The 26,108-nt window shown below is 44.4% G+C and overlaps 1 protein-coding gene across 1 annotated transcript in view; it reads right to left on the bottom strand.

Annotated features, from left to right (window-relative positions):
- Window positions 1-24,703, bottom strand: part of LAMA1 (laminin subunit alpha 1) — a 145,708-nt gene extending 121,005 nt beyond the window's left edge. The window contains exons 1-3 of the mRNA XM_019540717.1: window positions 24,682-24,703; window positions 9,709-9,879; window positions 8,400-8,512 (exon numbers count right to left, since the gene is read on the bottom strand). Of these exons, the coding sequence (XP_019396262.1) occupies window positions 8,400-8,512; window positions 9,709-9,879; window positions 24,682-24,703 (306 nt within the window). The remainder of the gene's footprint in view (window positions 1-8,399; window positions 8,513-9,708; window positions 9,880-24,681) is intronic.
- Window positions 24,704-26,108: the final 1,405 nt, after the last annotated feature.

The raw sequence follows: 26,108 nt of genomic DNA, 5'->3' as shown, positions 1-26,108 counted from the left end.
CCCCAGGACCCTAGGTCAGGCTGCTGGGGCCAGTCCAGTGCTAGCCCCAGCCTCCCCTGCCCCAACCAGAGCAACCTGCCATACACCAAAACGTGCATGGCACAGATATTCCCTGGGGATACACAACAATGCTCCAAGTTGTACCGCCACTACTTGTCCCTGAGGAACCAAATGTCCATGCTAGTGTGGACACAGCCCCTGAGTCCAGTTCCCTGCCAGACAGTTTCCCCTCTCCTGCCCTCAAGCCACTCAGCAGAGCAGTGGGGAGGGCAAAAGGAAGAAGCTGGCAGGGGACAGCACTGCTCTGCGTGGTGCCCAGGAGCCAAGAAGGGCAAAGTCCCTTCCCATGTCTCACACAGAGAAGTCTGGTGTGAGAATCAGGCAGAGGGCTGTGTTGCTCTCTACTGCCCAGCAGCTGAGCAGAAGGAGCAGTACAGCAAAGTTTCTCACAGTGGGAACCCTGCTGGCAGCAGCCCCTCCCGTCTCCTTGATCTGCCCTCACACATTCTCTAAGCCAGTGACCCCACAGCCTGTGGCACTATGGGGGCTGCCAGTATGAGAGCCAGGTTACAGCCCACAGGCACCTGAAAAGGATGGAATTCATCCTTTCAAACAATGGAGTTTGATATCCTTGATTTACATGAGCTGAGAAGGCATGTGCCTTGGAGTCAAGCCTAGAATATGTCCCCATGTTCTAGAATTCATCAGCTCCGGGATTGCAGGATTATGTAAAGGAGATACCACACAATCCCAAAATGTGTTTCATCCATTTTGTTCTGATAAATCTTCAGTAAAAAAACCCAGAGAATAAACAACAGCTAAACATACTCATATCACAAAAGTCCTGCAAACAAAAATAAATTTACACATCACGTTTAATTAAATCTACTAAATAAATACATTATATAAGTCCTGGAATATAAATGAAGTAACTCACAATATCAATGCCAACTAGATACAACCACATATACAGATATGGACAATGGTTTTCAGACATACTTTGAAAACTTTGGTAAAACAGAGTCCCAAATACTGCTCAAGGCACATTTTAATTCATTTACAATATACTTTTAGAAATAAATATTTACTACATTCTCTAAGATTGTTCATACATGCATTTAGATTCCTCTTATTACTCGTTGTGACTTGCTCTGCATTATAATACTGCGTAAATCAGCTCTAATAACTCAGTGACCTGAGGCAATCTTTATTAGCCCAAATCCTTCCTCATGGGGTAGTAATTTACATTCAGATCCCATAGCCTTAAATGTGTTCTTTCTTTCAAGAGCTCTAAAGAAAACACAGAATAAAGGCCCTCGGGGAGAAACATTTCAAATCAAATTAGTGAATCTGAGCCTGACTCAGGAGAGAAAAGCTATGTATTGGGGAAACATCAACAGTGCAAAGACCATAGAGAATAAAGGAGTTTGACAGCAGTTTAGCTGGTCTGTCTCCAGGCTACAAATATCACCCATTTGGCAGAATATTACAGGAAGACAAAACGCTAATGGCCCCTCCTATTACTTCCTTCCTGTTTGTCCATTTACAACACAATGTAAACTGTTCAAATGACAACAAAGTTCCATCCAAACACTTTGTAGTTGTTAAAAGATATGCTGTGATTACGTTCCCAACCCAGCACTGCTTTCCAATTACAAAAAACCAAACAGCTACTGCAACCACTGCTTCATTTTAAGATATCTGATTTTTAAATCTACATTTCATCATGACTCTAGGCTCTAAAGCAGTAGCTCTTAACTTTTATTAAACTCAAGGTACTGCTTGTTAAATTCACAGGATCCCTCAGTAAATGTCAGCTCTTTACTTTCATTCATTTTTTGACTGTGTAACAATAATAGAGCAATACTTCTCTTGCAGAGACCTCTAAACGATCACAACTAAAAACATCCATTTGAAATTTCTGGGTTTATCTTGTAAATCATGTGCAGGTATTTACAGACCTAACAGTGCTAATATTGTGCAGCGCAGGGTGATCCTTAAAAGGGTCATACAGCTCCCCAGGGGGTTGTATCATTCTAGTTGAGAATCACTGCTCTAGAAAGTCCCTTGTCATTAATTTCAGTTTAAAACTTTGCTCTATCTTTTCCTCAATAAACAGCATTTATCCAAGATTTGTTATCAGTTCACATTATTCTGGCTAAGGATTTGCAAACACAATTTTCAAAGGTAATAGAATAGTGTTAAAGGCTGCTACATTTTATGCAAGCTCCCCAAAAAATACTAACCAACTTCTCTTAAATGTAAAATTTTTCCCCCTCTTATGAAGCACTGTTATTAATCTAAGCCCTGTTGACAGACTGACAAAAGTATTGTGGAATCTCATTTCTTGGAGCTGGGGGAAGGAAAATAACCTAACAAGTGGGTCTCCAAGCTTCATTGTAAAAAGGCCTCAGAGCTAGTGCAAAGGAACTATCTTCTAAACAGATAAACCTGGTGTAAGAGAGGCCCCTAACTACACCCTGGGAATTATGCAATTATGCACCTGCACAATTTTGTGCATGAAAGGCATGATCATGCAAAATTGCATAATTTAACTATGGCAAGCTCTGTGCCTCCACCTCCATGATGTGGACAGCTGTTTAAGTGGGGAGGGGAGCTCCTGCAAGCAGGGCTGGAGAGGTGGACATGGGGTTTGTGGGTGGGTGTGGCATTTGTAGGTGGGTATAAGCAGCACGCCATTGGGCCGGGCCGGCTGACAATATGCCCCAACATAGGGTTTCCAGCACTTCAGCGGTAAGCTGCATGTGGAGGCAAGCAGGTGCCCGTCTGGCCTGATGTCATGCAACTCCATGTCTCCACGTGCAGCTTCCTGCTACAGGTCTGGAAGCCCTATATAGAGGACTAGCCCAGCCCAACTGCACATAGACTGGGAGCTGCATGCTGTCGGGCCAGGTGGAAAGCCACACATGGAAGGACAGTCATGCGCTATCAGGGCAGGTGCGCTCCTGCTTGCCTCCACATTTCGCTGGAGTGCTGGAAGCCCCATGTGGTGGCACAGAGCCCGCCCCCCACCCGATGATGCACAGTTCCCATTTCATGCACCATTGGGCTAGCCTATCCAGCTCTGTGTCTCCACATGGGGCTTCCAGCAGACTCTGCCTGTCATGACCATGAACACCCCAAGGGCCCACTGCCCACTACTGCTGAGCCAGCATCAGCAGGCACTCCGAACCATGGATGGAGGATATGTGCAGGGGGCCCCAAACACACACCCTTACCCCTTCACAACCCCTCCATAAACCCCATGTCCACCCACAAACCCCACATACTGCCATACCCACACCCCTCCACAAACCCCATACCCACCCACAAGCCCTACACACATATCCCTCACGCCTTCACAACCCCCCACAAACCCTACATACACACCCACACCCTCTAACACCTTCACAAATCCCTCACACACACACATACTCTGCATCAACCCCCCCAGGCATACAAAGTACCTGCATATATTTCTAAAGAAGTTCAAATGACCTCATAGTTCAATTTGTAAAAATAAATAAATGTAATTAATTTTGCATAATTTTGAGTTTTTCTGTGCATAATTCCCAGTGATGCACCTAACCCTTGTTACTGCAGAAGGTGCAGGCTATGAAATGCTGAGCTCCAGGCAGCAGAGCTATACCACTAAAGTACTGCAGATAGCAACACTATGGAGCTGCAGTCTGCAGGATATAGGCTGCAAGGTATCATACTAATGAAGAACCTCATTAAAGAAGGGGAAGTCAATTACTAGAAGGGGTAGAGTTTAGATGCTATATGAGCCTTGCTCCTGGGCTGTAGAGTCAGGCCAACCCAGGCCACAGTGGGCAAAGGAGACCCTGCTAAAAGCTGCAAGTCTGGCCCTGACAGCCAGAGAGGAAGGAGTTCCCTGGAAAGAAAGACATTATAATGAGTAGGAGAGGAGACTGAGGCTGGGGGCTGGCAGTAGGACTGGCAGTAGCAAGCAAGAGAGAAATGCGGAGAACTTTAGGAACAGAAACCTCATTTATGGGTATGGGTTTTGTTTGTGTTTCTTTTGCTGTGAGGTACGGGGTCATTTGTAGGGTATTGGGAGGATACTAAGCACACTTGATGAAGTGGTGTGGTGTCAGTTGATCTAGGAGCAGACCAAGACTCTGGAGCTGATGCCCAACAGCAGAGTACAGGGCACCAAGCCCCAAGGAAACGTAGAGGTGAACGGTAGCCGACAGAGGCCTGGTGGCCCAAGGTGGGCCAAGAGAGGCCCAGTGGTCTAAGGTGGGTCAAGACAGGCAAACTGGGGGTAGAAACGCCCTGCTTGAAGGTGATGCAAATAAAGATTGGGCCAGACAGAGGTGACCCAGTGATGACCAGGGTGAAATAAGGTGCCTAAGATTTCACACCAGCAGTCTGAAGGCTGACTCCCAAATTTATATTAATTACCATTAAGACAGGGCAGTATCACCAGTGTGCGGAACAGGCTTGGTTGGGGTAGCTGCCAGACGGTGCCAGAGCTGCCTTAGAGGTGAAGCCCATTACACCTGTTTTTTTGGATGTCCCCAGGTTCTGTGGATTCTGAAGGCACTGAAGTAATGCAATATATTGGTTAGGTTTGAAATCAGATAAGTCAGGGTGTTTACAGTTATAGGTTCTAGAGAAAGTAATATACACACAATTACATATCTCTCTGGGGATGAATTCTCAGGAATAGAAAATACTGCACAGTTAAAAGGAGCCTGAAATAACATTGCTGTCAGAACTCTAATTTTTTTTTGTCAGAAGTAGAAACTGCAGGTGTCCAGACCAAATTGGGGCACTCTCTTGTGTCCTTAGTATGAGCAGATGATGATCAGGTACAAAAGCAGTAAAAGAAAGCAAGTCAGACCAACCCTGAATTAAGATTAAGCTTCAACTTGGACCATCTGAATACTAAAATTAAACATAGGCCATTTATTAAAAAAAACCCAAAAAACCAAAGTAATAACATAATAAAGTAATGATGTATGTTAGTGTAATAATATGCTAAAGTAATGACCTTTGTCAGTGTAACAATACAGTTTCAAAATAAAATTACCAAGAGTCAGGAAATCAAAAATTAGAGTTCTGACAGCAATGTTATTTCAGGCTCCTTTTAACTGTGCAGTATTTTCTATTCCTGAGAATTCATCCCCAGAGAGATATGTAATTGTGTGTATATTACTTTCTCTAGAACCTATAACTGTAAACACCCTGACTTATCTGATTTCAAACCTAACCAATATATTGCATTACTTCAGTGTTTTATATTTGATGCTATAAATTAAAAGACAGAAAAAATAAGATATAATAAGCTGGGATTAATTTATATATTTTCATATTAACTGAAAAGCCCAATTTCTATAAGCTAATAGGCAATAATTGATTTACATACAGTAATTCTGAGAGCCAACATTAATCTTTCAATAAATTCCTTTCTTCTGTGAAAGCTGAATACCTTGATTACTATACTTACTTCAGATGAAAGGCTGTTGGTAACTGAATGTTAGAAAACAGAGTGCAGTATTCAAACCCCCCAGCAGTGTTTTTAGTACGTCTTACTCAAAAGCATTTACTCCCTTGATTGAGATATCAGTTATTAGGAGACTATATGTTTTAGTAAACAGAAAAGTTAGTTCCTGCTTAAACCAGGTATGACTGACAACACCAAAAGCACTATTATGAAAAATATTTTTTTTCCTGAAATGATTGACAAATCATGCTTAAATAAATAAAAAAAAGGCAAGGGTCGGCAAACTTGTGCCTCCACAGGCCAGAACCTGTGACCCAGAACCCTGCTACAGGCAGCAAATCTCAACTCCCTGGGATGCCCAAGCCACCTGTATTTACCCTTGCCACCAATTCAAGGGCTAATGGTGTTGGAAAGGATTAAATGCATAGGCACTATAGGAAAAGAGCATAGAGGGCTGGGTGGTCAGCAGACACTGCAAAGGGAACAGAGGGAACAAGGCAGACAAAAGACCCTAAGGACATTCCCTTAAGGCAGGGGCAGGCAACATATGGCCTGCAGGCCATATCCAGCCCACCAGGCCATTCTATCTGGCTCATGGGGCACCTAAACAATTTAAATAATGAATATTTTTTTTCTCCGGGCTGCCTGTGAAAGTTGATAGGAACCAGCAGCAGCAGAACCTGGGGGAGTAGGGGCAGTGGCAGAGGATGGGAACCACAGGACCAGACCAGCTCCTGCTGTGTTCTGTACCTGGCATTGCAGCTGGGAACCGCAGGATGCCCTGCCAGGCTGGTTGGCTCCATGCCATTCAGTTCCCACTGCAACGCCCGGACGAAGACTGCAGTAGGAGTTGACCTGGACCCACAGTTCCTGTCCACCTGGACCCACAGGCTGCTGCTCCTGCCTCTTTTGAAGGCTGTGAATTGGGGGAAGCCCCAGTTGGAGCCGCTGCCTTCCTGCCCCCACCGTGCAGCTCTGCGGATCAGGAGTAGATGGAGCCTGCTCCCTGCTTCCCGTGGGGTCCAGCAGGGCTGCCCCATGTGAGGGCGGGAGCTGCAGGCATGCGTGGAGCCCCCTTAACAAAGGCAGCCAGGCAGGCTGCACCTCTCACCTCCCCATACACACCAATGGCTGGAGCCATCCCACCAGGCACCAGTGCCCTGAGCACCCCTCCCTCCTTTCTACCTGCAGCTGACAGCAGCAGTGGCTATGCGCCCTAGCAGGGTGTGCAGAGGGTCCCCGCACCCCACAAACCTCACACACCCACACCCTGCCCCCACAATCCCTCCACATGTACACAGACCCTAACATACCCTGTCCCCCCGACAACTGCCCACACGCCACCACATATACATATCCCTATACCCCACACACAATTTAAAAAAAATAGGACTGTATTTTTGAGTTATGATGCAATCCCTTCTATACACACTACACAAACACAAATCATGACAAATATTTTTTGTAATAAAATTGAAATCTGTTTTAGCAGTGATTGACTTTCAGTGTATGATTTGTTTTTTTTCTGGTTCTAAGATGGCAACTCCCCCCCCCACACACATAAAGGAGTATTTCTGCAGGTAGGGCAAGGGGAGGAACATCTAGTGGCAAAGATCAGGGGTTAGTGGGCAGGACTTCCACTACCAAGATAGCGACCAGGGGGTGGGGCTACCTATGCGGCCCTCAACAGCTCGCAAAACTCGTTAAGCAGCCCCCCCACCCAAAATAATTGCCCACCCCTGCCCTAGGGCCTTGGCTGTTGCGGAAGGAATAGATCAGAGGTGGGCAATTATTTGGGCTGGAGAGCCATTTAAGAAGTTTCAGCGAGCTGCTGTAGGCCAGAGGTGGGGAAAGATGGCATTGACCTGGCCCCACGAGGCAGGAGGGGTGCTGGCACAGCTCTGTGTAGCAAGGGTAGGGGGGGCAATTGGTCCTATCTGTCCCCAGACAATCTGCCCTGCACCCACTACTGAGGGTGCCAAACAAAGCAGGCAGGCAGGGTATCCATGGACGCTGGCCCAGGACCCCTACAGGATGGGCACACTCAACTGAGCGGTTGGGATAGAGGCAGACAGAGAGCTGAGTGGGCTGGGATCAAGAGGTGGTGTCAGCGCAGGGCTGGGGCCTGGGGCCGAACTACAGTCCACTCATGCAAGTCACTGCAATGGGTGCCAGCTCCTCAAGCAGGGACATGCGGGGCTATCACTGCCCCACAATCCCGGTCCTGGCCCTGCCCACCCATCCCGCTCCCAGATACCACTCCCCCTCACCTGCAGCCACATCCTATCTGCCTGGCTGAGGATGTCCTACAGCAAGGGTCCAAGACCAGTCTCCATGGTCCTACCTGCCCTATCTGGAGCCTCCAGCAGTGGGTGGAGGGTGGATTGCCAGCAGCAGCCAGACGGAGTGAGCCATCACCCTGGGAGCTGCTGGGAAGCCCAATCCAGCTGTCACGCTGCCCCTGTCCTGCTGCGCCCCTGCGGGTCACAGGAACACACACCATGGCCCTGACATATGGGCCAAGCAGGGCCAAGGGACTCAGTGCAGGACAGATAAAATCCATTGGCTGGCTGAATCCAGCCTGCAAGCCATATTTTACCCACACCTGAAATAGACAGAATGAGGCAGGCAGTAGGACCCTGGTCATATCCCATCTGCTGCCCAGGCCACAGCATGCTGCAGATCCTCCAAGCTGCCCAAGGCTAGATCTAGCCTGTGGGCCAGATTGCCAAACCCTAAAACATATCAAGCAAGTCTTACCATCATCTTAATGCTGTTTAGTCCATAAGGGATATTCAATGATTATAATATAATGCAGAGCTAATTTTTTTAGGTACCTAAAAACTATCAAGTAGAGCTCCAATCACCTGATTAGCCTTACATCACAGGAAAAATGTATGATTTTGTGCTTCTTGTTGTTACTCACCTGTCTTAGATCCAGGGTGATGGTGACCCAGTGATATTCCCTCCCATTCTGAATGCTGGGACTTTGCCACCAATTATTCGTACCATCTATAGCATTGGAGATAGGGTGCTGTTCTGTTTTTAAACAAGAAAGTCTTTTAATTTCATTATTAGGAATTTCAAAGGTTAAACAATTAATTGTTTAAACTATAAGTGCAGTGATAACTGGTAGCTTATCCTTTAGCGCAGGGTGGGTGCAGTGTGGCAGGGAAGTGAGGAAGGGAAGCTGTGCAGTGCCCCAGAAGGAATCTGAAGGCAGCAAGGCAGGCAGGAGGGAGGAGTCAGGAGGAGGGGGACTAATACCCATAGCCTAAGAGGAAAACAGGGAGCAGCACAATGACTCAATTAAGCAATTAGCCACTTGTTTACAGATGCTCCTGCCCTCCCAGCAGGGTTTCAGGTGGGCTGTGTTATCTGGCTGGGCTTGCCTTCTCGTTCCCCTCCCCCCAGTCAAAGGGCTCCAGTAATATTATTAGAGGAGGTTAAATGATTTTAAAAAAATGATATTTACATCCCTACTCATTATTCCTTCTCTTACTTAGCATGTATTTAAGTTGCACAGTAGATATTTTATCCTTATATTAATAAACAGGGATCCTAGTTTTCCGTGATAAAAAACCCAAACTTCTCCTATTTAAAAAAAATCATAAAAATCTGCACTTTTCCATGCCAAGCCCCCCACAATACTGATTGGTCAAGGGGCTGTGACCCTGCCACTCACCACTGATTGGCCAAGAGTACTGCCTTTCACCACTGATTAGTGGACAGGAGCAGGGCCACACAATGGGCAGCCCTCTTAGCCAATCAGCGGCTGGGGTGGGGAGGGGGGGCTGCCATCTCTGTTGCTTCCCTATGTGCCAGCAGATTCTCCACCCCCATAGTGGACTGCTGCAGTGGCTGTAAAAACTACTGGTTCCCACTGGAGAGCCAGCATTTTATTTTTAATAAAGTTTTTTTTTTCCAGGGATTCCAAAGATTCTCTGTAAACACACAAATTTCATGTTTTTCTGTAACAAACACATTTCTAGGATCCCTGGTAATAACCAATAAAGCATACAATGGTTGATCCCTATGCAGAATTCTACCATGTAGCCTGCTATGAAGGTTTTTGTGGGACTTAAGGGTTTGCATCTGCCCTTGTGTCAGAAAGCCTGAATTTTACCCAAAATGTAGGTGAACATTAGCGAGTATTCTAAGCAAGTGCATACCAGACACACATTATATTGTTTGCGTCCTGTTCTTTCCTTCCACAATTAACACAACGAACTTGCCTTTGGGATTAGGACTGTTGTTGTCACAGACACGGCACTGTGCATTGCGTAGAGGTCGACCAGGAACATGTTCCACCAGTTTGCAGAACATCTCAGGTCCCTTCTCGCCACAGGTAGCATTGGTGGTGATATGAGCATTGCTAGCCAGATTTAAAATAGCCGGAAACAAGCCTTAAAAGAATCAAATGCAAACCAAAAATATTATCATACTTATAAGACATATTAATTAAAATAAAAAGACATGCATTTGACTGTAGTATCTGGTAACGAGCAATGTTCTTCGCTGTGTATGTCCCTTTGTCCCAAAGAGTTTGGTAAATAAATGTACTGAAAATACATCATCTTTGTGGAAGGAACAATAACATTTCAAACAGTGTTAATTCCAGGTCACATTGGTGTCATTTTTGAAGAACAACAGAGTGTAATTTCATACACAGAAATTAAGCTTATTTAACAGTGTAAATCAATCCCAGGAGGCAAATTTAAAAGTACCCCAGATGAGAATCATACAGCAAGTGTCCTATGCCTGCAGCCATTCTTTTTAACTGATCTCTTAAAACAGAAATGCGAAGGACTTGAGCAATGTATTTTGAAATCTCTAAGTTTATAAAGAGTGAAATTTAGACCTTGATTCTGGGCACTTCTATGGGTTTGATAAAGCAAAGAGCACATTATTTTGACCCTTTGTCTCCCCCCAAATTTGCTGTCCCCGAGATAAATTATAGCAGTAAATCTGGGAGAGCAGGCTGGGAAAGCAGCACCACACTCCTCTCCATAGCCTAGCCGAGATTTCCTCTCCCCAAAACATTTTCTTTCAGAGAAGCCCAATTCAGTGTCTGTGGTCTCTGTCTGTGATGACTCTTGCATTTGAATATTGTTGTACACCTTTATTTAAGAAGCATTCCACTTCTTGGGTAGCTCAGTTATTAACATAAACATCTGAGAAACTGCTAGGTTTTGGTGACAATACTTAATCAAGTTCTATATTCAAATCTGAGTCTTTCTTTTTCTCTTTCTTTCTCTCCATACATCTGGGTTTTCCTGGATATGTCCTCTTTTTGAGCACTCCAATCTCTGTCCAGGCACGTTTTTCACATCTGACCAAATGTCCATCCAGGTTTTTACTTTGCTCTGCTGATGCGAGCAGAGGGAGAGGCAATTGTAGGCAGGGAGTACCACGTGTGTCTGTGTGCACCCCAGAAGCTGCACTCAGGTAAGTCTGGGATGTGGGGCTGGGGCTGCAACAGGGCAGGGGGTCAGAGGGGTTACCTGCCCCTCCAATGGAGGAAGGGGGACCTTCTGAGTGTAGCAGGTAACTTTGTGCCAAGCCAGCAGCACAGGGGCTCAGTGGCCAGGAGATGCTGCCCAGGGGAGGGGGGCTGTGACCACACCAGGCCTCCTGGCATGGTGCAGCAGCCACAGCCCAGGGTGGGGCGAGTGCCACAAGCCTCCCCTCCTCTTCCCTCCACCCCAAGCCAGGACCAGACTTGCTCTAAGCCACTGCGCTTCAGTCCACTTGGGACAGGAGCAGCTGAAGCCCCTCCGGCAGGGCTGGGGGGAGCAGGGGGCTGCGGGTCAGGAGTGAGGGGCACCAGCAGGGATGGGGGGGGGAGGGGGCTGCAGGTCGGGAGTGAGGGGCATGAGCATGGCCCAGGGGAGCATGTTAGAGTGCACCCGCCAGGCCTCGAACATCTGGTCCCTCGCCGCTCGGCTCTGGATCTTGATGATGCTCCATCCCAAAGGTAATAGGGCCATGAGCTCTCACCTCGGGCAGTCTTATCCCCTCCTAATCCTGCCTGCCACGACTTTGATGATTCTATCTGTGGTGGAGGGGTCCAACCGTCCGGATTCGGTTATCTCAGGCTGAGGGGTGATTAACTTCATGAGGCTCCAACCTCCCCTGTACCTCACCCACTACTCAGCCTCGACAGTGTGCTGATGTTGTCTTCCGTGGCCAGCCCTCCCTATGCGAGGACGTATTCTTGGGTCTCGCTAAAGCCTGAGTTGTATGGCCGAGTCAAACTAGGCCCTCTAAATCCTTGGCCTGTCGTAGCCCTCCGCCTTACTTTACCCTGGCGTCCCGGGCAATTAAAAAATTAACAAATAAAAAGAAAAGATGCTAGCAACAAACTGCTTGCTACCTCTCAATAATCCATTGATTACTATCCTGTGGCATCTAAGCTACAGCGTGCCCCCACCACCGACTGCTCCTTCGTGCTACCTCTTCCCTACCCTTAGTGTACCCTATGTGTATCCAACCCTTGACGTCCCTTCCACCTCGGAGAAGAAACCTTCCTTTGACAGGCTCTCCCGAGTCTTCCGTCCAGGACAAGTTGGTCTTAACTAGCCCCTTGACCGTTCACCTTTCTCCCGGGCGATCCACTAGAACCAGTCTCTGTCGCTGAGGACCCTCCTGGATGCCCTCCTCATGGCTTCAAAATGATATGCAGCCTGGATACCTCAGTCCTTCTAAGCCCAGTAACAGCGTCTGTATACTGATGCTTGTCTGGGCATTCTCCTGCCCTATGGGCAGCGCTCTCCAGCTCCCCCTCCTCCTCAGTGGGTCTGGGAGCTACCTTCTCTTCACTCTTCCTCCACCTCTCCTCCCCTTCCGTCTTGCTGTCTCCCCTTCTTATCCTTCCGTGCCGGCTCTCCTCCCCCTTCTCTCCAGCTGCTATCACTTTAAAAAAACCACGGCTAACGAGCCACGTGGGTCCCGCCACGGTTCCTGCAGCAGGTAGGGTGTTTTTGTTTGTTTTTCTCTCTTATGTTTTCCCCGGGGTGTGTTGTCCCCCAGAGTCCCTCCTTGACCCTTCGAGGTCCGAGTCCTCCCCTTGCCCCGGGACACAGAGGTTTGGGAGTGAGCATTGGCAGGGCTGGAGTCTGTGGGTCGGGAGTGATCCAATAGATTTGAGGCCCACCTCAGAAAATGCCAGCTCTTAGTTTTCACTTGATTTTTGACTACAGAAAAACAATAGAACAACTCTTCTATTGTAAATTCCACTACAGGTCAGAATATTTTCAATGGTATGGATTCCTATTTGAAAACTTTGGGTTTATTTGTGAGCCATATTTGCACACCAAACAGTGCCATCATTGTGTGGCACCCCACAGCACCTTTGAAAGGATCTCAAGGTGCCATGGCACCATGGTTCAGAATCACCGGTACAAGGCATCATACCCTCTGGGTGCACATTACTTTGATTGCAGCACTTAAAAGCAATGTTTTAAAATGCCTGCAACACATGTTGGAAATACATGAACTGCTGCTGTTTGTTTTCTGGTTGTGTATATATATAAAACACTTTTTCCCCTTGAGACTGAATGATCATGAGTTAGAATAGCTATTTTGTTCATCCTGCTTATTTAATCCCAAATCTTAAATCCTTTGACCTACAGTTGCAATACACTGTGACAAAAAATAAGTTAACAGCTTCAACCACAAGTGTATCTGAGGGTGCATTATGAATTTAAGTGTTTCTAGGCATTTTTGAAGCCATTAATCAATAAATCCAAGCAAACTGAAGTGAAAACACTTAAACAATTATCCTGTTCTTATAAGACGATAGAGAAGGATTATGATTTACTATGAGCCTCTACTGAGATATTTAAAAAAAAGAGGCTAGCGATCTAGGTGAAATTTTAGGAAAGCCTGACAAATGGTTGAAAATGAGACCCAAAGAGATTAATTATTACAGCTAAAAGACCAGAGAGAGCAAAGCTCTTAGAAAACTCAGGGTCAAAGGAAATAACTTTGGCAGAAACAAAAGTATTGGAGAGTGGGTGGTCAGACGGCCACTCCTTTATGTTTAGGGTCCTAAGGCTGAAAAATGGATGGGCTATTGTCCACTTTTGCTGTTACTCTTGTATTGTAGAATGGGTACACAACCTTGCAACGTGTATGAAGGTTTTAGAACTTTTTTATTCTGGAAATTATTTCCTTTTGTTGAAGGTTAAACTGCACTGACATTAAGGAGGCAATTTAGGACAGCCAGTTAACACCATCTTAACAGCTTGTTTGTTTGTTTCCTAATTTTGATTTTGATCAGTAAGCTAAATCTGCTCCTGTTTCTTAACAATGTTGGGTGCTATGTCTGTTTATCAGGCTAAGATTTTAGAGCTGGTCTCATTTCCTTTCAGAATTTAAAATGAAAAGCAACTTTGAAAAAGGGAAGCTCTGGAATGCTAACATGGGTTTAGACATTAAACATGATAGGCTGACAGGAATTAAAACAAACCTAAGATCCTGCTCCCAGATCAGGTATGACATATAAGATGCCAGAAGTAATCACACTTCAATTGCTGTAACAGACACTCAAGAAGCATGATCTGAAGTTTATTTTATAAATTTATAAAGAATTAAAAGTTAACATTATTTCAATTAAGAATCCAAACCTAGTTCTAATAACAAAACTTATGTTTGTTCTAACCCTTCCAGGTACCACAATATGTAGGATGAGAAGTTAGGATAATAGCATTTCTGTTTTCTTAGTTGTACTTCAATAAGGCACAACTAATTATGCCAAGAGTTTTAGCCAGAGTCTTTGTCTGTGTTATAATTACATTAGCATGGAAACCCTGAAGAAAGGTTTTAGCTAAGTTTAAAATTTGACTTCAGTTTTCAAATTGTGAATAAATCCTAAAGTTTTGAACCACAGTAGGGTGTGTTTTCAATTATCTTATATTTAAAAAGGACAGAAGGAAAACGTTTTTTATTTTTAATTTAAGCTAAATCAAGTACAATCCATTTTTCTTGTCCTCTTAGATTTTAAATCTGAAACAGATGGTCATTTCTTTAAATACCAATGACATTACTATTTTATTGAAGTTATCAATACATTCTTTGTTCTGTGTGTGATCTTATTTTCCCTCTCACTTCCTAGAGTTTTACTTTTACAGTTATAAGGGGAATGTCCCTTTGTTTTCCCTATAAACGCTTAAAAAAGCATACATGGATAATGCAACATATTAGACAAATGTTCCTCAACCAGTTTTTTTCTAATGACCAAAAGATGCTAATTTTGCCTTTAAATAAAAATACTTGTCTTTGCAAAACCACGAAGTCAGTGCCAAGGTGCCACTTTTTTTTTTTTCTTAAATGATTAAGCTGTGACTAGTGAAGCTAACAGTTCTCTCATTTCTAATGAGTTGTATCAGAAGGTGCATCTACACATTCATTACTGTGCATTTAGTTTAGCACTTGCTTAATGAAGTACTAACTAAATGGACAGTAACTACAGGTTTTTTTGTGCTACTTACTGCACAGTAACCTAATAACACCATGCAATAGCTTATTAGCATTGGTTTTTTGATTGGCACGCTACTGAGCAGCCTTATCAGGCTACCGCGCAATAAGCATCTTGTGTAGATGTGCCACAGAGAGATTAAAAGAAAGTATGGCTGGTGCTATTTCAGGAGCTACAAAAACCATACATTTTTAGAAGTAATCCATGCATGGCAACCTGGATATTGTCCAGATATTGTCATGTTTATACTTAGCTCTATATTTAACAATGTCATTCTGCATTTTATGGGTTATCTGGGAAGAGTTATGGATCAAACACTTAACCCACCACACAGTCAATTTGAGATTGTGAAGGGGGCATGTTCTGGTCCCTGCTTGACTGGATCAGCAGAGTCCAGCATGTGACAAAAATTCCTCCCAACTGTCAGTCATTGTAATCTCTTCTATGAATCTGGCAGATTTCTAGATAACCCATCCTTTTTCTGTGTTTCTTGTCCTTCTAAACAGCCTGATGCTCAGCAGTGGTCGATATGAATAAAGTACAATGTGTACATTGCTTTTTTAGAGCTAGAAACATTAATAACAATTAATTGTGCCTTGTCAGCCTTCATGGTGGCATTTATCATTTTTTCCCCTCAATTTACAAGACTTCTATTAAGGTTTTTGCAAGTCTTGGGAGATCATAGTGACGGTAAATAGTCTTGGACCTTTAGTTCCCCCATTTCTGGAGCTGATGCCGGAGATGTAGAGCCTGGCACAGCTGCTTGCAGCCTGCCTGCTGCTTGCTGCAGCTGCCCAGAGCCTGGGCTGGCTACAAACAGCTGCACAGGGCTCCGGAACCCTGCTATCACCTCTGTGCTGGGAGTGGGAGAGAGACCGGGGCTACACTGCCTCAGGCCCCTCCCTCACCACCCACTCTGACAGGCGGGTGCATGCGCTGGTGCAGAGCTGATGCTGGAGCCTGGCACAGCTGTTTGGAGCCTCCCGCCTGCAGCCAGCCCCAGCTCTGGGACGCTGCAAGCCCCGCCGGGAGCAGCCCGGGCTCCGCCACTGGCAGCAGCTACCCGGAGCCAGGGCTGGCCATGGCGTGCCAAGTAAAATGGCCTTGCGTGCCATGCTTGGCACACATGCCAGGGATTGCCGACCCCTGCTTTAGGACTTTCTGCTGCTGTTGAACACCATACTCTCTATGTTCCTTCCACACAAAAGCAAAGCACTGATCTCAAAGGTTTATTTTTAAAGTAGCTCCTTTTTCTCCTGCTGAGAAGTTTTATAACAGAAAAGATCATTAAACACTTACCTGTTAAAAACCTCTACCTCATACAGCCCCCATTACTTTTAATGCAGGATGTGGGGCTGTATTTCCTACAGGCTCTGAAAGAAATCTGTCTTTACTTCCTAATACTGTGCTCTAATTCAGAAAACAGAGGTAAAGAGATTTGATTTCATCCATGTTCTTCAGAAGTAGGTTTGCTAAGTAGTTACATATTCACTGATATTCAGAATTTGTCAGCTAAATGCTAATTATTTTAGGGATACTTGCATTACCGAAGTATGCTTGAAAAATGCTCACCTCTATTTTCTACTGTTTCATTTAAAAAATAATTGTTTGTAGTTATGCCATCCTTGAAAGGATCTCAAGGCACCCCAGAGTGCCATGGCACACCGGTTGAGAATCACTGCCTTAGATACTTCTGTAAGTAAATCTTTAAAACCTGCTTCTAACAGGAATGATTTCACCTACATTCCATGCTGCTGATTAATGTTATTACTATTATTTTTAAGAGTGCCTGGATGAGACGATAACAGGACAAAAAATTAAAAGAAATTAAATAAAGAGAGAGAGAGGGAGAGGAAAGAGGCTTTAAAGTCACAGTCCTTTGTCTTGCTATTTCACATTACACTGCGAATGAAAATGAAAGGTATCTGTGATGTTCATCTTCAGAAATAAAGATTCTATAATAGGTAAATAACAAAATATATTGATAAAATTTGTGCCTACTGGATGAAATTGTGCCCTTCCAGCCCTAATGTCTATGAAATCTATGAAATTTGATTCAGTGCATTATTATGCACAATATTCTGCCTGATGCCATAGATGCTAACCACCCACACCTTCCATTGACTCCAGGGTTACTTATGGGTACTCAGCACTTTTGAAAACAAGGTGCTAAGTATTTAACTAGGCACTGTAAGTATTGCCACTTGTATGCTATTCTGTATAAAGTCTTGTTGCCTCACTATGAATTACTGTTTCCTGTTACCAGCAGTTTCCTTCCATATAGGGTAGGTTTCAGATAAACAAGGTAAGTTTGTAAAAGCATTCTACAGCTCAGCTGCTGTAATGCTGTTTGTTTGTGCTCTGATCCTTTGTTTTAATAGTAGTTGCTATCCTCAGGCAACTAAGATCACTGCTATCCAATTTACATGCAAACCTACATTTGGAGTTCTTGGAGCTGTGTGGGGCACAAACTCCTTCAAGCAATTCAGAGCTTTCAATGGATTACTTTATTTTGGTAATATGAGATGTTTATGTTAAATAGTCAGGTGAAGGAGATACTCAGATAAAGAGCTCATTCATATGATGAGAAGGCTTTTTATTTGGACATAGCTAGTATCCTTTTTCTTTTGCTGAAAAAGACCTTCTCAAGACACCTACAGTGGTTGAATGTATTCTCTATCTATACCTATGAATTCCCTCCCCAAAAGTCCATTCTTTCCTGAAGGGCTTTTTTCCCCACCCCTTTTAACCTTAAAATTATAATTTTTATTTTAAGATGAAATCCCTTTAAGCCTGAAAATGTTAACATTTTTATCAGTTACTTTCTGTTCCTGTTTTCCCTTGTGTACATAGTATAACACTTATAAACTATATCAGAGGAGAACATAGCCTGAAAAACAGCCAAGATTACACTGACACTGAAACCCGTTTTTAAAAGCGTTATTTTAACTAAAATGCCTTAATATTGCACTGGCAAGGTTCTTCAGGTAGATGTGATATCTTTTATTAGACCGACTGAGTAGCTGGAACAAAGTGTTTGGCAAACTTTCGGGCGCAATCACCCTTCTTCAGGCATAGGGAGTCTCTGCTGTTCTGAGACTCCAAGGAATGAGAGGAGCTAAAAGTGACAGGATGTCAGTGAGAATGTAAATAGATGGAAATTAGAAAAAACAAAAGAAGTAGAACAGGGAAGGGGGGAGGGAACAAGAGGGGAAAAAAGTCAAAGGTAAATAAGGTGGACTACTGTAGTAGTTTTCCAAGGTAGAAAAGAGACTGTCTGTGAAAAAGTTAATAGCTGGAAAATAGGAAGACAAAGGATAGAAAAATTCAGTTGCATTTTAAAAACATGCACTTGAGTTGTTGAATTTAAAATTGCTTAAAACTATCCAAGCAAAGCTAATTTGAAGGGACAAAAGGCTATCTTTTTCCCTATCCATAGAGAATCAATCAGTAAGATTAAGTAAGTGAGGCCTCATTACAATGGTCCCAAAGAAATGCTACACCCAGATATAAGCTACTCATGTAAATCAAAAAACTGTCTAGTAGTTTAGGCATTAACTTGGTCCTTGAACCACTCACATTCAACTCCCTATCCTGGTTCTGCAGTAAGTCCTTCTATGAGAGAGAGCTTATTTTACTTAGGAAATTGGTTTAACCTACAGTAGTAATAAAACTCCTTTGCCAATATAAGATGGTGTTCCACTAAGAGAGTTTGCTGAGCATAGATGGGCAGAGTGACATCTTACAGACTAGCAAGACAAACCCTAATTTAAGACATGACCTACAGTAGTTATGTCTTCCCTCCTTTCCACACCCTTCCTTCAGTATCTGAGAATGTCACCATCTTAAATAAACCCCACTCCAAAACCCTTGTTAGGTAGCAAAGATATGTATCCCGTTTGCAGATGAGGTACTGAGGATATACAGACGATCAAAAAGCCCAAGGCAAAATTGATCCAATCTTCACAAGTTTCTCTAAACTGCATAGACTGAACCAATAATAAATTCAATTCACATTCAATTTTCACTTGAGAAAAGCAGGCAGAGGCCCAGGCCAGAAGGCGGGGGGGGGGGGGACATGAACATTCCCATCCAGCCAAGCAGGACCCATCCCTGATTAGCTGACCATCATGTTCCCAACCCCCTGCAGTCCCCTCACAGGGGCGGGGGGACAAAGCCCTCAGCCCGGTGCCAGCCCAAGGGAGCGGGGGTTACCCCTCCCTGAATAGCAGCTGCCTTGGGGGCTCTCCCCAGCTCAGGGTTGTTACAATACATGTGGGTTTCCCAAGACATGTCCTTTTTGTCCCCCTGTCCAGGCGAGTTATTAAGATGAGAGCAAATGAGAGAGAGACAGACAGACAGACAGACAGAGACAGAGAGAGTTGCACCTGAAGGGCTGCATTGAACTTCTGTTCTGTTACAGGTTTAAACTGGTTTCCAATCACTTAAACCAGTTTATGAGTAACTTCTGTCTCTAGCCACAAAGAGACCAAGGATTCTTCTTCACTATGAAGTGTTTGCTGATAGAACTGTACCAGTAAACACTCATAGCAATGAGGCAGCTTATACTGAAAGAGTCCTTTTGCTGTTATTGCTAATTTCGTAGCAATAGTTTTGGAGCTGATTTAATGTATACCACCAGCAAAAGGACTCTCACAAAAAAGGACTGCTGCTGGCATAACTGCGCCTATGCCAGCATTTTCAAGGGCATAGCTATGTCTGTTAATAATATTTTCTTCACTCCCATTATCAACGCAATATTGGCAAAACTTTTAAGTATACACCAGGTTTAAGAGAGTTCTCCCTCAAGATAGGACGTCTTTGATCTGAGGCTCTGTTCTGTACTTGGGAGCAGTTTAGAGGAAAAAAATATATATATTTATTCCAGAATAAAAAAACAAAGAACTCTTGGGAACTGAAGACAGACAATTATCTGAGATCAGGCAGCAACAGGATTCAAAGGATGACATAATGTTTTCTGGGTTGTACATCAACCCAGACAATAAAGATTCTCAGCTAGATTTTGCCAGTAATTTTACTGATGCATTCTGCAGGGCAACAGCTTGATTTTTTTTCCACAACTATTTTGGCGTTTCTCCATCGACACTTGTAAGGAGATAATTTGCCAGTGAACAAAGTCAATGTGACTTGGGCAAAACATAAGAAGCTGATATCTGCAGTAACAATGGGCCTTTTTTACTGAGTCAATTTTCAGAGCACAGAAATACTTGAAAGCTTCTAATCTCATTCACAAATTAATGTTCTAAAAATGTAAAGCAGTCAGCAGTTTATAACAAACGGACAGTGTTGAAGTTGTTCACCAGCAGTAGATCTTTGGTTTATAGAAAATATTTACACAGGACACAGAGCAGCAATTGTTCAGGATAGTTTTGTGCACTGGAGGAAAACACAAAGGATTGTAAAGGGCAAAAAGCAATAAAATGTTGAAGACTAATAAAATGTATAAAATATGCAATAGTATTATACTACACAAGCTGAGCTCACATTCTTTATCTCAAAGATAGCATACCACAGCACAGATTTTATCCTAGTTGTGTAGTTCTGTTCCAGTTTTAAACAAGATCAAATGAGTTCAAAAGAAATACTGAACCTATGACGTTTATGGCCGAATTCCTCAATGTACTCAGTGGACTAACACTTCTTTTATTCAGCAGTGAATATCCCCTGAAGCTTTTTTTTTTTTTTTTTTTTTTTAAACTGTTTTGTTAAGTATCCAATCCTGTAATCTTTACTCATTTGAATATCCTTACTGAAGAGTTCAGCTTTGCAGAACTCAGTTTTGTAACATCAAAATACACAGAAATTTGGTAAACGTAACAGCAGACAATGGCAAGACATAATCCTCTGTACTTCCTATCCTACAGGAAAGGATAGCAAGGGCTTTCAGAATATAGGGTCTGTTCTAACTTATTTGTCATCCTACAGCATCAAGAGTAGTTGTGACCCATTTTCAAAGACGGGACTTAACAATTAATTGCACAAAGTGTTTAAATAGAAGGTAATGATGATAATCAATTTAATAAAAGGTAATGCTGCAGAAATCACATAAGTAGACTTCTCCATTCTAATGTTGTAGTTAACCATATACAGTAGAGCAGGGGTGTGCAAAATGCAGCCTGGGGCCAGATGTGGCCCACCAGGCCATTCTATGCAGCTCGCAGGGCCCCTAAAAAATATAGAAAATTAATATTTAACTGCCCTGGGCTGCCTGTCATGCAGCCCTCAATGGCTTGCCAAAACTCAGTAAGCAGTCCTCTGCCCAAAATAATTGCCCCCCCCTGCAGCAGAGTAACAGAAAACCTCTCCAAGACTCAAGTAAAGAAGTGTAATTTTACTCTATGGCAGTTTTAAAAGTTTTAAACATTAATGCTTTATATTAGCTTTCCATAAATAAAGAAAAAAAAAAGCTCAAAACAGTGCCACACCCAAAGTCTTTTCCTAGAACAGTGTTGGGCAATTATTTGGGCCCACAGGCCACATAGGGAGATTTGGGGATCTGTCACAGACCAGGTCAGCACCTCTCCCCCTGCAACAGCTCACTAAACAACTCTACCTATGTGGAATGGGGCCATGGACTGGCAGGGGTGGGAAGCTCACATGGGCACAGGTGATAACTGAGAAAGGTTCAGCCTCCAACCCGCCGTTCTATCCCTTCTACCCTAAGGAGAGGCTTAGGCAGATGCCCTGACCCCCAGCGGGAACCTGCAGGCTGCATCCACAGCTGATGCTGACACCCACTTGGGACTGCTTCTGGCACATGGGGTGGGAGTCTGTGTAGCTGTGGAGACATGCTGTAGGTGCAGGACTTCTGGGGTGGGGGAGACAGAGAAAGGTGGCCCTGCCCACAATGAGTGGTGGTAGCCGATGCTGGGCACTGGGCAAAAGCAGGACCTGGTGTTGAGTACACTCGCTGCTGCCAGGGCCCTTCCGGTTGCGGCCACCCAGAACCCATGACGAAGCTTCCCGGCAGCTCCTCCCCGCCACTGCTTCCAGGCTGCCCCAGACCCAAAGAGCAGCAGCAATGGCAGTGGGGACGAGACACAGGGCAGCCCCGGCACAGGCTCCTGGCAGTTGCAGCCAGAACGGCTGCAACAGCAGTGAGCACGCCCACCACTGGGTCCTGCTTTTGCCCAACACCAACCGCCACTGCTCATCATGGGCAGGGCTGCCTCTCTGTCCATCTCCCCCCGCCCCCTTCCCTCCAACCATCAGCCCATCCCTGCAGTTTACACCAGATTCTGCCCCATACACCAGAAACAGCACAAGGTGGGCACTGGCATCAGCTCTGGATGCAGCTGGCAGGTTCCCACTGGGGATCAGAGTGTCTGCCCAGGTCCACAGGTGATGCTGCTGCATCAGCACTTTAGCTGCAGTCCCAGGCAGTCATCCTTATCCCTAGCAGGAACCTGAAGGCAGAGTCCACAGCTAATTCTGGCATGCACCCTGTGCTGGTTCCAGCACGTGGGGCAGAAGCTGGTGTAAGCTGTGGACAGGGACGTACCCACCTGCCTGGCATAACACAGCAGCCAGAGCCACCAGCTCTCCAGAGGACAGATCCTATGACTTTGTGGCTGCCAATTCATGGACCGGATACTCTCAGTTGGTGGGCCAGATCCAGCTTGTGAGCTGTGTTTTGCCCATCCCTGTCCTAGAGGCTGGCTCTAGTTTTCCTCTGTACTTCTTCCTAATATGGTACAGGGCTGGTGTCATATCAATGGACTCAGTTTCCTTTCAGTCACTTGCTGAATGCTCTTAAAGCTCCTTGCTCGTTAGGACATTCTTACAATAGTTTTAGGGTTTCCCTAATCTATAAAAGCTCTTGCAGGTCAGAATTGATCTAACAGACACCTCCAAAGGAAAGACAGAATGCACCACAATAGCTAAGAGTTAACATGTCCAAAAATGCTTCTTTTTTGATCCAAAATCTGCTAGAACACCAACCTCAAAATACCAAGCTTTCTATGCTGCCTCTGACTCAGCTCAAATGAAAATGACAAAAGGCCTATCTTCAATGGGCTTTTTTCCTCCCAAATTTCCCATTGTTAGTACCAGCAAGTCAGCTCCATGAGTCAGAACTTCATTTTGTACAAGGCACTGACAGCCACCAACATTTTAAACAGCAAAGAATCTAGACTGAGTCTGAACTGGGTTAGACAACCTGGTGACTAAAACCGCAGTCTTTGAAAGAGCGTTCAGAAGCTGTATAATACTGCAGCATAACAGAACTATTATCTAAAATTCAAGCTAAAAAGAGAAACTTAAAGCAACAATGCTGTTTGTTCAAAAATGATCACAGCTTTACAATTTTCCCCCATTTATGTACTGTCCATGAAGGTTACAAGAAAAATAACTTTTTCTGATTTGAAAGCAACACTAGTTCATTTTGCAACATGCCTTCTTTCAGACGCACAGACAACAGTGTTTAAACATTATCAACTAAATGCAGGTTTCCTTTGCCAACCACAGTTTTGAGTATCCATGTGTAATATTCTATATACCATTTTGGCTACCACGGTATACAGTTTTGAGTAACCATGGTTTTCTGTGGCTGCGCATCAGCCCACCACATGCCATTTTTCCCATAAGCCTTTTGTCTGGTCAACCACGGTTTTGCCAACCACAGGAAATTTCAGGAACCTAACCCCAGCAGTTGTCGAGGGAAAAAACTGTAGTCCAAAAAACAATTTTAAGGTAAGTCAATGGATCGAAAGACAGTATACTTGATATAACAAATGACAGCAAACTACAAGAAAAAAAAAATAAGTTACATTAGTCCATCCTTTTACTTCATTGCAAAGGATTGGGTCACACCTGTTCTACCGTAACAGGAGGAAGCTAAATCTCTGCAAGGACTCTCCCCACCTTCCCCCACCCCCAACTCCTCCTTACCCATCCCATGCCAAAATACTTCCCTGATCATTTCATTATGAGAATGGATTTTGGCCCTGCCCCCAAGAACATCCTGGGGAATGAGTGAGAAATCAGGACTTCTCACATGGGATCTGAGTCCCCAGCAGCCTTCCCTATTCCTTAGAAATAAAGCAGTACTCCAACAGGATATCCACTCTTTACAAGGGAAGGCAGATTTGTTCCAGGCTGCATTAGCTTTCCCACAGAAATGACACAAATCTGGAGCAGAGATGGACAGCTCAATACTTACAACCCTTCTCTGCTAACCCAATGTCTCCAGCTTCTTCCCATACAGGTCTAAACATCTCTGGGGGGGATTTTGTGGGGCAGTAACATAGAGGGAGAGTACAACAGCTGAAGTTGACTCTCTTTCTGCACAGGACTGACACCTGAAGGATCCTTTGCTTGCAAGGGTTTGAGACACAGAACCCAATGAAATTAAATATTCTGCCTTCTAATGTGTAAAGATAAGAAGTTCATGTGTTCCTATTTGGAACCTGCTAAAAGAAAAGAGTATCAAACAACTAATTAGTCTTTTGCAGGAAGGAAAGATAGGTTGTTTTCCTTTGGCTAATTGGGCCAATAAACAATTAAAGCTTGAGTCAGCCTTCAAATACACTTTGCACGTTAATGTACATTTTAGAGACTATTTGACATTGGTGTGCATTCATCTTGCGTACTGAGACAGAAACTCAGCGGAAAAAAAATGTGTAATCATATAATTAAAGACTGTGTAAACATGGGAGGAAGGGGAGAGGTCAAATTAACAACACATGAACATATTGGCTTTTCTTACCTCTGATTGCTTTGCTTGGCATCTTAAACAAAATCCTTTTAATGTTATTTCTTTTGATTTTTCTATTTTTTTAAGGAACAAGATGAAATTCAATTCTAATGTTTAATTATATCAACTCCTCCCACTGTACAATATTGAAAAGTTTGGAACACTGTACTTTGATACTATGGCAGACTTCTACTACTTGAGCTAAATGGGCTTCCCAGTGGCTACATCAACACCAGCATAACCCTAAAGTTCATAGAACGTAGCGTGGAAGGGACCTCGAAAGATCATTGGGTCCAGCCCCCTGCACCAAGCAGAAAAAATAATTGGCATCAAGTGATCCCAGCAAGGTGACCATCCAGTCTCCTCTTGAAGATCTCCAGGGTAGGCAATTGCACCACTTCTGGAGGGAACTTATTCCACAGTCTGGACACCTTGGCTGTGACGAATTTTTTCCTAATGTTGAGCCTGAAACGGTTTTCCAGGAGTTTGTAACCATAGCTCCTGGTTTTCCCCAAGGGCACCCTGGTGAACAGATGTTCACCAAGCCCTTAATGCATGCACCTGACGTAGCAGTAAGCTGCTACCAACTCCCCTCTCAGCCTTTTCTTCTTCAGGCTGAAGAGTCCCAGGTCCCTCAGTCTTCTCTAGTATGGCTTGCCCTGCAAGTTTCTGATCATGTGGGTGGCACTTATCTGGACTCTCTCGAGGTTTTCCACATCCTTCTTGAAGCGTGGCATCCAGAACTGGACGCAGTATTCCATCTGCAGTTTCACCAGTGCCGAGTAGAGCAGAAGAATCACTTCCCTAGTTTTGCTGGAGATACATCGATTGATGCATGCCAGAGTATTATTTGCCCTGATGGCTACAGCATCATGCTGCCGGCTTGCGTTCATACTGTGGTCAATTATTACCCCCAGGTCTCTTTCATTCATAGTGCTGGCCAGACTGGCAATGTCAAGCCTGTAGGTGTGCAGGGAATTGTTCATCCCTAGGTGGAGCACTTGACATTTCTCAGTGTTAAACCTCATCTGGTTCCCATCTGCCCAACTTGCACGCCTGTCTAAGCTGCAGTTACAGGAGGACCCATCTTCAAGCGTGATCATGCTTCCCCATAACTTGGTGTTATCCGCGAACTTGGCCAGTGAGCTCTTCACACCCACACCCAAATCATTGATAAAGATGTTGAAAAGCACTGGGCCAAGCACCAACCCCTGACGGACACCACTGGCCAATGGTTCTTGGAAACTTCTCAAAAATGTTCAGAGGAAAATTTACATCCAATTTCTGTTGCTACTGCTGTTCCCCCTTGAACCCAACACTGGTTTTGCCCCATTACAGCCACAAGCTGCAGCTGTGCAGGGTGCCAGGCTTGGCAGGAGAAACAGGTAGCAGTGGGCTGGTTTCTTTTTTCTGTACCTGCTCCCAGCCACTCTCCACCC

This window comes from Crocodylus porosus, unplaced genomic scaffold (assembly GCF_001723895.1).
Source record: "Crocodylus porosus isolate Cpor-Errol unplaced genomic scaffold, CroPor_comp1, whole genome shotgun sequence".
NCBI classification, from domain to species: Eukaryota; Metazoa; Chordata; order Crocodylia; family Crocodylidae; genus Crocodylus; species Crocodylus porosus.
Note: the sequence above shows the minus strand (reverse complement) of the source record. Positions and strands in the feature narration are given on the sequence as shown.